This window comes from Coffea arabica, chromosome 1c, assembly GCF_036785885.1.
Source record: "Coffea arabica cultivar ET-39 chromosome 1c, Coffea Arabica ET-39 HiFi, whole genome shotgun sequence".
In the NCBI taxonomy this organism is placed as follows: Eukaryota; Viridiplantae; Streptophyta; class Magnoliopsida; order Gentianales; family Rubiaceae; genus Coffea; species Coffea arabica.
In genome coordinates this window covers 13,427,400-13,439,250 of record NC_092310.1, presented here as the reverse complement: position 1 = coordinate 13,439,250, position 11,851 = coordinate 13,427,400, and the positions used below count along the sequence as shown (strand labels likewise).

General features: G+C 39.5%; 1 protein-coding gene across 1 annotated transcript; it reads right to left on the bottom strand.

Moving 5' to 3' along the window:
• Positions 1 to 1,340: 1,340 nt before the first annotated feature.
• Positions 1,341 to 4,075, bottom strand: LOC140004667 (protein FAR1-RELATED SEQUENCE 5-like). Its single transcript, XM_072044796.1, has 2 exons — positions 1,848 to 4,075; positions 1,341 to 1,584 (listed from the first exon to the last, which is right to left on the bottom strand). The coding sequence occupies exons 1-2, from the start codon at positions 4,073 to 4,075 to the stop codon at positions 1,341 to 1,343; spliced, it is 2,472 nt and encodes an 823-aa protein (XP_071900897.1).
• Positions 4,076 to 11,851: the final 7,776 nt, after the last annotated feature.

The window sequence follows — 11,851 nt, the reverse complement described above, 5'->3', positions numbered from 1 at the left end:
ATAGAAAATTTGTCACCGTCATTTTCCCACAACTAATTTCTAGTCCTGTTCTTATTTTTCGTCTGTCCAAGATTGTTCTTCACCTGCAATTGAAGTTTGCAGTGAAATTAAATATTTACAACAAAATAATTTAAATGCAAGTTGTTGTTACTATAAATCTATCATACTTACTGCATTACATTTTCTGGACTTATTTATATCATGACAGAAAAGCCTTTTGTATGAATGCAACTCCAACATTATATCATGAGTTCAAGTTTCCACACAGTTGTACAGTAATTTGTGTGTTCCAGCTTCCACACAGTTGTACAGTAATTAGTGTGAGGGAGGCTGACGAAGCATTGCTACCTAAGTGGATTGTTCCAACAGGATATACCAATTTTTGTTTAACTATGTCACCAAAAAAGCATCAGAGGTATCAAAGTTGTTCGGATGGAGTGTCAGTAAACATGTGGAATTTTTTCTACATGTTAATAGCAATTTAGATTACGGACATGACGCGGACATTGCATAATTGTTATAATAAGAAATTCATTAATCGTGTGCCAACAAGTTACGTAAAATAGTAAACTCCAATGGAAATGTACAAATGATGTAAAAAATATTAATCGTAACTGATAGTTATTGGCTAATTAAATATATTAGTACAAATGTATTCTTAAACTTATTCGAACTAATTAATAATTTCTATTAGTAGATATGTATAATTATTAGTATAATTCATAATATTAATTATATTGCATAAATTAATATACATATATAATAATACCATTGTCATTGGTGCACTGAAGAGACGCATAAGCATTGTGAGCAATGAAAATAGATGGGGAGAAACAAAAGTTACTGTTCCTACACCAGAATGAAACGATGGGCAAAACAAAAGGCGTTGGGCCTTACGGTCATTGGTTAGGATAGCAAGGAGACGAACAAACGGCCCATATCGTAAAAGCAGTTTATAGCAGCAGCGTAAGGCACCAGTTTACAAAACCTGGCAACTGAAGATGATTCCCAAGTAGCCACTTCGGAAAACGTCTATCCCACGAAGACATTTTGCGCAACATACGCTTCCACTTAATTTCCTATTTACAAAAAAGGACCGTAATACACAATTTGTCAACTACTTACTCTCTCCTATTAACCAAGTGCAGCAGCACTATTTGCTACAACAGTGCTTACGACGCAACCATGACAGTGATGCATCTTGTGATCCTTCTGTGCATGACGCCTTCGGTGGAACTACAGTGACTTACCCATCTAGACCTAGCTAGCAACCTTCAATACTCTTGCACCTCTACTCACCAAAACCTGCCTTATTTATTGCGTAACTGCAAACCGAACCATCACAACAGTTGTGCCTCATCTTTCTCCTGGACTTCTTTGTTGGTCACCTGTGTCCCTTCCACCGCTACCGCATGCTTGTGGTGCAAATGCTTGTCCTCTCCATTCGCCTGAGTCGCTCCACCCCGTACCAATTTCAAATGATTTTTCCACCGATTCATCCAAACAATTTTCCATATGATCATCATGAACTGCTGTGTTGTGCGAATTCTTTTTGTATGGGCATGTTCGTTGGTTGTGGCCTGCCTGCAATCTTCAACCCATATATCACATGTCAAATCATTTGTGACTGCAAGTAACCACGTCAACTAAGCACATTGCTAACATTACACCACTTCAACTTTCTTGCACTGCCAATAACTTTGTATACTTTGTATGCACTTTCAATTATGTGTTTATTTGCTACTGTTGAAAAATACCCACATAATAATTATTACCTTCACTGTCCACTTCATGTATTTTATCAATTAACAAATTGCTTATAACTACGTATGCATTTTCGATAGTACCTGCAATGACCACACTTTCTTTTCTTCTTTGTTTCTGCATGCTTCTGATCACCTTTACACCGGGACACCCTGGGATCTAACAGCCCGAATGTTCTTCTACTTCTATCGTTCATCACTCTTGAATCCATTGCAAATCCGTCTCCCCCATATCCCCTTTCAATCCACTTCTCCTTTAGGTCCACAGAATGCTTGTCAAACATCTGCTGCAGGTCATTAAACGCATCATCCATGTAGGACGCATAGTAACACATACTATTACAGCTCGACTTTAAAGTGCCATATCTGGCCATTTGTGTCAGCTGTTCGTCTGCAACAAATGCTTTCATTCCATTATTAGTACTGTAAACTCCCTTTGTCCACCGCTTTGAAATGCATGCTTCTGGGATCCTGTTCATTCCTTCTACCACCATCACGCGAAACATGTGAGCACAAGGAATCCCCTTTGACTCGAATTTCATGCAAGAGCAGATTAGCTTCTCCATTGACCTATCATAAACCACCCTCCAACTAATTTCGTGTCCACCATATTTCGAGTAATAATATGTACGACTCCCTCCATCCTCGCTCCAGCCCTCAGAAATTAGAAGTCCCTGCCTGTTCAAATGCTTCCTCACCATGAAGAACACATTCCTTGTAAACACCTCCGCTGCGCTCGCCTCTAATTCGGGCAGGATTGTGGTTAAGACTGGTTTTGTGTTTTCGCTTGTGTGAACTGCTTTGCTCTCAGTATGTCGAAGCCATGCTATTGCCAAATCAAAACTTCTAACGAATTCATATAGTCGCATTTTTTCATTCAAGTACTCGTTCAAAAAAGCATTCATTTTCTCACACCTTTGAGTGCTTCTCATACCTGCAAAAAAATTACCGCGTAAATAGGCCTCTGCCCATAACCTTCTCCTACGGTACAACTTCTTCACCCACTCATTCTCTACCACCCCACATTCATTAACTAACCTAGCCCAGCGATCCTCAAACTCAAGAGTGCTAAACTTTCTCGCCATCAGGTCATACAACCTGTTATTAAACTCCTCGCAGCGAATATTACTCCGTGCATTCCTATGCAAGTGCCACGAACATAGCCTGTGACAAGCATCCGGGAGAAGATTCTTTATCGCTCTTCGCATTGCACTGTCACCATCTGTCATCACTGCTACTGGCTTTCTACCTTTCATAGCCTCTACAAATGTACTTAGCACCCATTCATATGTTTCAATCCTCTCATCTGATAACAGTGCACAGCCGAAAATAGTACTGTTCAAATGGTTGTTTACCCCTGCAAGTACAACTAGTGGCTTGCGGTATTTATTTGTTTTGTATGTTGTATCAAACACCAATACATCTCCAAATACACTGAAGTCCACACGAGATTTAGAATCTGCCCAAAACAACCTTGCCAATCTTCCTTCGTTATCTACATGATATTTATAAAAGAACATGTCATCGGCATCCTTCTTCGCTGCCAAGAACCCAAGTGCCCCTTCTGCATCGCCATTAAAAATATCTTTTCTACGTTCCTCGTCCATTCGGTTATACAGATCCTTAATGCAAAATCCCACGTTACTATACCCTCCGGCTTTGATAACAAAATGTTTCATTATCTGGCATATTCTGGCCCCAACCAACTTTAGACTTTTTGCCTGCGCATATTCTGCATCGCTCACTTTTCTATGCGACCTAAGGTGTTGCACACTTGCCTCTGATGCCAGCGGGTGATTGTGCTCCATAATGAAACGTGTCACCACATACTTTACCGATTCTGTGTCATATTTCACGCGAAAGCAAGCCCCACACCCGGTCCTTGTGATTGCTTTTGCTTCTCTTTTCCGGTCTTCATAATTAAACCACTTTTCATTCCTATAACCTTCACAGCAACATACCCATTTTCTAAATCTTGAAATGCCATCTTCATCTCGTTTGGCATTACTTTTACGAATCCCAAATCCGCTTAGTTTCGCATACAAATTATAAAATTCCCCAGCTTCTTCTTCCGTGTCAAATGTTAATTTCATTACGTCATCCACGCCTATTGCGCCCACCAATTCATCTGCCTCCTCATCTTCGTGTCCTCCTATTGAACCACCGCTTTCTTCACTGCATGTGTCTCGGTCACACTCAGGTTCTTGGTTAAGGTCAAATGACATTAACCTGCCGCAACCATCCATCCCCATTTTTCCCTTCTCTATTTCCTGCACCATGTCATGAGTTTTAAGCACCCCATCCTGCCCCATACTTACAACCCCTGTGTGGTTGTTCAATGCTTTTTCTAACCATGGTCGCTTAACATTTTTTTTCAGCCTCCCCATATGCTTTCGTTTGTAACATAAATACTGATCGTCTACTAATGGAACAAAACATATATACACGATCATTTCACTTAACAAACCATACTTTACCTCACAACTTTCACAAAATGCAGACGATAAACATTACTCTAACATTCATATACACAGTTTTTATAAGTGTGGCTGATGCAATTATATCAACCTTTAGCACAAAATACCACTATCGACATGCATTTTCATTAACACCAACAAACTCAACCTCTACTGTGTGTTTCTTTAATTCTTTTCACATAACCATGCGCAATGCAGTATGGGGGCCATTATCGATGTCCACACGGCCATCCAAATCACTCTATTTTAAGACTTTAGTCCTGTTACAACGTCTTCTTCACGTCTTCACTCATTTCTGCTTAATTTCCTTTACACTATTTAATACAAATTAGAGGACCAAGATTTCCTACGTACGTACACAAAGCTCCGTGCACAAATAAACTGCGATAATTTCCCGGTTTCGTTACATCTTCGTTCGAAGACGCAGGGTCTTACACCCCGTACTTCGTATTCCTTATTCCTCTATCATTGCCTCTTACAAGAACTGTAGAAATCACCCTAGTAGACGTACAGGTGTTTTACTCGTTATTTTACTCCATTTTTCAAAGTTATGGAAAAACTCAAAAAAGTACTCACCTTTGATTTCTCTGCTTCTGTTCCACGCCGCTGCATTGTGTCACCACAGCTTCGCAAGGGCCTTCCTCAGATATATCTACCGTCACCGCCTGCGCCTAAATTTACGCCAGTAGACACCACCTCTGTCTATTCCGCCTTGACTTCTTCTTTACCAAATTTTTGCCTTCGATTCCGACGTCACCACCTGTCTTCAAACACACGCATCACTGCGGGCCCCAACATGGCTGTGTGTTTAGTACCTAATACGCTTCCTCTTCGGTGGCCCCAGCATGGCTTTGTTTAGTACTGCTTTCCCAATTTCTTCGATGTTTTATACAACAGAACCGACACCGGCTGTTAATTTTTATGCTTTCCGATCCAAAATTTTGTATTCTACGAAATTGGGTTCTCCTCAACGTCTGATGGACGAAAGCCGCAAACAGCAGGTCGTTTATAAGACAACCGTTTTAACTAAATTTTATCCCATTACCCAACATTTGTATTTAAGGCACGTTGGGTACTCTGTCACTGTAATCTTTAGTTGTAGTGCAGGAAAGCCATAAAGAGTTGGCTATTTATTCTAAAATGCATTCCAATATGGGTACTGCGTTGTTATTATGGACGAAAGAGTTGAAAATTGGGGTTGTTTTAATAAAGTTAACGGGTTTTTTTTTACTCCTTACCCCATTATATTTATGTTAATTCCGTTTCACCCCAATACATTTCCAACATTTGCCGTACGCTACATTCACCGCGGTTATAGGTCACCACTTACTTTTTTAGAAACATTCCCTTCATCTCCGTACATGTCAGGTTGCTACGTGCCAGCTTCTTGGCCATATCATTTGCTTTCCACACCTGTCTTTGAAATATGTGAATACACTACAGAATTTACCTAAAATATATATAAGTGCAATTGGGTGTAGTTTGTGAGATAGAAAAACAAGTGACATGAAGAAAAATGTGTGAACATGGCATTTGAATTGAGAAAGATATAAGTAGTGAGAAAATATGGATAAAGAAGGTGATTGAGTGACATGATGGAAATGAAAGTGTATGAACCTAGAGGAATGCATCAAGTCGGGTACGGGAATGACTCCTAACCTCATGACTTTAATTTTTCCTTTGATTAGAAGGAAGAACTAGCGTGCTAAAGCTATTTTGTAGCCACACTCGCTCGTTTCCCTTATCGAAAGGGGACTCTTAAGCAAATGTACCCTATGACTAGCATGAGAATGCAAAAGCCTAAAATGAAGGGGAAAGGGTTGGAGGGGCATGCCAAATGCTAAAAAAACTAAGAAAAATGCATGAAATGTAGTGAAACATGCGATTATGAACTAGCGAGGGAAATCCCTATTGGGTCTAGCATTGGACTAGCCATTTTCTAAAATTCTCTCACAAGCATTGGACTTGCGAGAGCTCGAGGGGAAAGACCATGACCAGCGTTGGACTAGCCACGGTGACGTCACACATTCATTATAAACCAAATAAATCATGTAAAGGCTAATAAAGCAACTAAACACATAAATCACATAACACATAAGCATGATATCTAGATGCAAGACCCTAGGAAAGCGATTAACACATAACACATAGGCATGCAAAAACACTCAAGGCAAATAAAGTAAAGAAACCCCTAACTATTACACTTGGGGAGGCCCTAATACAATCTAAAAGGGGAAATAAATAATTAAAATAAATACCTAACTATTACAAATTTGGCATTCAAGTGCCTTTTAAATGATCAAAATCGAATTAGAAATAAATATACAAACTAAAGCCAATAAAGCGAATAAATAAAGCAATAAATAAAACATTTAAGAGGCATGCAATTAAGCACGTAACATCACATAGGGCGCGTAGAGTCAAATAAGGTCAAAATAAAGGGGTAGAGTGTACCTCCCTTGAAGTTGGGGTCCCTAACAAAGTAAAATGACTTATTTGCCCTCCAAAATAAAAGAAAAGGGTCAAGGCATCACTTTAACTAACAAATAATCACATAACTATGAAATTGAACCATTAAAAGCATTTAAATAAACCAAATAACCCATATTCATCAAATTGAAACAAACAAAGACCCAATTGAAAGAATTAAAGAAACTTGAGGAATCAAAGCTATAAGTTCCTAAAAAAAAAGAAAGGACTAAACTTTCCTTAATTCATTCTAAATTCGCTAAAATCTGTCCATAATCACAATGAAGACACATCAGAGCAAAAAAAACATTTTAAAGGACAAAATTGATCAACTTTTCCAAATTTATGGACCAAAACGGAATTGGGCAGAAGTTAAAGGGCTGAATTACAAATCTTAGAAGATTTTTCATGCATGCAAAACACAGCTCTCGGCAAAAAACTGAAGCTACTTTCCTTCTTTTGCTTCTACTGTTTCTGCTAGAATTTTCATACGCAACCTCCACAATCTCAGCAAACCAGATGCATATAACAACTTCGAAATTACTCCAAATTAAACACAACTAAACATCCTTTAACAATGCCAATAGTTGGAAGAAATTCATGCGAAGTTATCATGCAAAACCACGAAACAAGGCTTATTTCTTCAATGCTGTTTTTTTTCTTCTGCAACTTTCTATCGCCGCATCTTCTTTCCATTTCATCATACAAGCGAGTTCAGCAAATACCAAAGTTTCAACTATCGACTAAACGAAACACAGACTCTTGTTGCAGAACTGAAGCAAAATATTCAAGTTGTCCAACAGCAAGGGAAAAGGGAGGAATCATAGCAAGAAATGCAAAAAACTACATGTATCGAGAAGGCATTGCAAGCATCAGCAGCTTTATGATGCAACCAAATGCAAAAAAAACGCAGCAGAGGTACGAGGAGATAACTTATGGTGATCATGCACACAGCATGCCAATGCTAACCAAACATGAAAGAAAATACACAAACAAACAGAGGGGAATGGGCATCAACGAAGGAAACAACCGAGACCCCACTTGATGAAACTGTCGCTATTTCCCTGGGGTTTCATTCATCATACATACAGCTGGGAACTCAAGCAAGAAACCATGACACAACCTTATGGAAGATCTAGATCTTGAATCCCAAAACCCCAGCCTAAACTTACCTAAATCTTCTACCCCTGATCAGATTCATATAGCTGACGCACATGGAGGAAAACAGAAATAAAGAAAAAGCTTCAAAGACACGAATCGAGCGGAGTATAAACAGACCAAACAAAAGATATCACCTTTGTGAGAACCCGTAAAAACCCTAATATTTTCCTAGGGTTTATTTCCCCTTTAATTGCGTAATTTTGCATTTTCTGGCTTAAAAATATTTTCTTAGTGGATTTTATGAGCAATTATAGTTCTAATATGATTTTTCTAGCATTGGTGAAATTTTAGAAAATTAAGAATAAATAGTGGACGTGGGACCCACTAGTGCGAAAAGTTCGGAAAAATTCGGCCAATAAGGTTAAGTTTCGGATACTGTGTAAAATTTATCGGGTGTTAAGGGATAAGTAGAGTGTGTGAAGTGATTGATGTGAGAGAGAAAAGAAGGATAGGAATGCATTTAATAAGGTGCCACGTGTCATTTTCTTATTGGTTGAACTTTTAAGAATTACTATTCATTGTCTTGACTTATTTGACCAAGGGATTAAATATCCAAAATTCACCAAAAAAATCACCATTTTTCTCTCTTGTTTGGCCGGCTCTCTCTCTCACTCTTGCAAGAAGGAAAACTTCTCCAATCTTCAAGTTTCTACTAGCAAATCATCTCAATCAAGGCCATAAACAAGATTTCACTCCATAAAAACTTTCCTTCTAGTGCTAGCAAGTTGTTTGGTGAACTTTGTTTGAAGGACTAAGGTGCTCCACATCTTCCTCTCTCTTGTTTCTTGGTAAGTGAAGCTTGAAACACCCTACTACCTTTAATGATGGTTATATGATGCTTAGAAGTGGCATGAGTGTGTGAAAATGTGATTTATTTCTTGATTTGAAGAGTTTTGGTGAAGTTTTTATTTTATTGGGATTTTTTCTGGTTTAATATGATCTTGATGTTGGGGGCTTGTATGATGAATTGTAATGGTTGGAAATGACTCTAGTGAGTGTGAATTGTGGTTAAATGCAATCAATTTTGGATTTGGTGTGAAATTTGAAAAGTTAGGGTTCTTGAACCCCAATTCTGTCCGGTTTTAGATCACTGGGTTAGAGGCCGAATTGGACTTTGCTCAAAACATAAACGTTGTAGGTATTGATGTGTATAAGGTGCCTGTAAAATTTCAGGGCATTTGGATTAGTGTAGAGTGAGTTATGACGAAATTACTGTAGCTGTTCTGCTTTGATCAGAATGCGAAAACTGAGTTTGTATTTGGCCATTTTGACTGGTTTTGGTTTGGATTTTGGAGTTGGTGTCTTCTGATGAAATGTAGCTGGATGACTTAGCTAACTTATGCCTTTGGAATTTCGGCATTTGGACTTGTATGGACTGAGATATACCGATTACAGTTTTCTGCATTTTGCAAACCTGTTTTGGGAATTCTGGTATAGTATTTCGTATATTTGACCTAGTTGTGTTAGGAACTGGATTGAGTGGTCTTCTACATTGTTGTATCCCTGTTCCATAGCTTCAAAACGGTGGGTCTTACACCCCAATCCGATAATTGTAGTGAGAGTTGTGCCATTACCGCATTATGACGTCAAAACCGGTTTTATTATCAAGGCCTAAGTTAAAGCCCTTTCCTAATTTCTGGTTGCCTATGATGCTTATATATGTTTATAAAACCCTATTGGGGTTGTGATTGGCATTGTTTTATGGCTCGGTATTGAGTCTCATAGTACTGGCTTACGTGTTCTAGGGCGTGACGGTGGTTCACCACATTCCCCTGACGGAAGTGCATGACATAGCACTTAATTGCTTTGTGAGTATACTACTCACTTACTTGTTATAATATGGCTTTGCTCTATGTGTATTTGATGCCTTGAAGGCTTAATTGGTTATTGGAAGTGATTGAGGTGAGGGTGTACTTGACCGCCCTCACCCCTTGTGATTTCATTCATGACTGCTTACTGTTATACTGAAATACTGCACTGGCTATATGAGTTATTGAATTGCAATCTTGGAAAACTGATTTGGTGTTGTTTGGACGATGTCCAACGACCTCACTGTATTACTGAGCTCAACCCCGTTTGGTGGTCATTTGGATCGAGCCGGCAAGGGCTTGGTCGTGATAAGTGACATACCACGGGGACTGTACTGAGGAACCTTGTAGTAATGAGACTCTTGGTTCCGGTATACTCGAGTATTACCAAAAGCTACTGAATTGGAGTGCGGGCCCGGTTGGGGTATGTTTGGTGGAAGGAATGGAGTGAAGTGAGATCTACGGTCGGGTATTCTTAAACATTGACGGAGGGTCAATGAGATTGGATCAAGAATGTAAGCGTGGAAACGGGCTCTTGAGAGCCATCCGTATCCTTTTACCGACTTGTTTACTTCTTAAGTGTGTACTTGAAATGAAAGACTATGCTTATGTGATCTTTACTGCTTATGTGATAGTAACTCACTGGGCTTTAGCTCATCCCGTTCCATTTGTTTTCCTTACAGGGATATAATTACTTTTGGGACTGATTTGGATAGTCGATTGCCAAGTTGAGCTAGTGTAAATGGCTTTTGTTTAGCTTGTTGAATGAAACCCTATTGTGTATTGGGTTCATTCTCTTTGATTGGCAAACCCAGTATGTATATTCATGATGAATGGTATTTGGCATGCCAATGTGGTTGTAAATGTTGAATTTCAATGTGTGTATGTTAAATTGATGTTTGGTTGAACTTCGGACTGATTCATGTTTCAAACGGCCAAAGGAAAATTTTGAACAAAAGGCACTGGACAGAATCCGGCCAGGAATCCGGCCAGAAACTGGCCGGATTGCCGGCCGGATTGCTTGGAGAATTTGAAAAAAAATTGGCAACTCTCTGCCTGGTATCCGGCCAGGAATCCGGCCGGACATCCGGCCAGATTCCGGCCGGATTCCGACGGGTCATGCACTATTCATCTTCGCCTTCGATTTTCATTTTTTTTTTATTTTCGTGATTTTGACTTGTTTACGCGCAATGGGATGTTCCGGAACGTAATAGATCGACGTAAACTGATCCGTAGTCCTGGCGAGAGTTGGGCAGGCAGTCCGCTAACCCCTTTGGTTCGCTTTAGGGGAAAGTGGGGCTGTTACAACCTTTATCCTGGCGAATCAACGAGAAAGGATCCTCCGCTCAGACTGAAGTTCTTCTCGCGTCTTCCAGATTTTTCCACCTTGCCCGTAGCTACTTTTGCTCTTCCCCGCAACCACAGCTCTTTCTCCGTCGTTACCTTGTTCTCCCTCTACTTTTCTTTTCGCCGTCACCTCCCTCTGGTTTCTTTCTTCCGCCGTTAAAACCCTCTCAAAGTTCTCTCTTTTCCTTCACCGTTTTCTTCCTTCTTCCTCTGATCTGGCCCGTAGCTTTCTTGCCCAGAACCCCAGCTGCCCTCAGCTTTTCCTTTTAGCCCAGCCGTCCTCCTTCTCTCTCTAATCTCCCTCAGCCGTCGAACTCTCTCTAAACCCTCTCTCGTTCCTCCTCTATCTTCTCCCTCACCCTGGTTTCTAGGTTTTCTCCCCTTGTTTTTCCTCTCAGCCGTCAAGTCCCCTCTGTCCTCTCTCTCCTGGCTGCGGCCATCCTTTTTATAGGAACCCCCAATCCCTAAACCCTCACCTCAAAGGTGAGGATAAGGGATTGGTTTCTACCAAGATTTCCAGCCCTCCGATCTTCCAGCAATCTCCCCGTAAAAATGACATCCTCTTTTGCTGCTGCTGCATGCACGACACATTGTCCTCTTTTTTTTTTTTCAAGAAAACATTGAATTTAAATCAAAAACAACTAAAGCATATTTTTTGAATGTTTTTCTTTTCTTTTCAAGAAATTCTATGTTAAAATTTAAAAATAAAAATAATAAAATAAAAAACTAAAAAACTAAAAACTAAAAAGTGAATAAAACTAACACGACAAATAAAAATTAAGACAAAATAGTAAATGCAAATTACACTAAAATTTTGGTGTCTACA

Bases quoted from the DNA above. Each gene is read 5' to 3' on its own strand.
- LOC140004667 (XM_072044796.1), bottom strand. From the start codon at position 4,075: ATGGGGCAGGATGGGGTGCTTAAAACTCATGACATGGTGCAGGAAATA. The intron at 1,585-1,847 runs GTACTATCGAAA...TGAAGATTGCAG, and splicing joins AGAAAGTGTGGTCATTGCAG to GCAGGCCACAACCAACGAAC.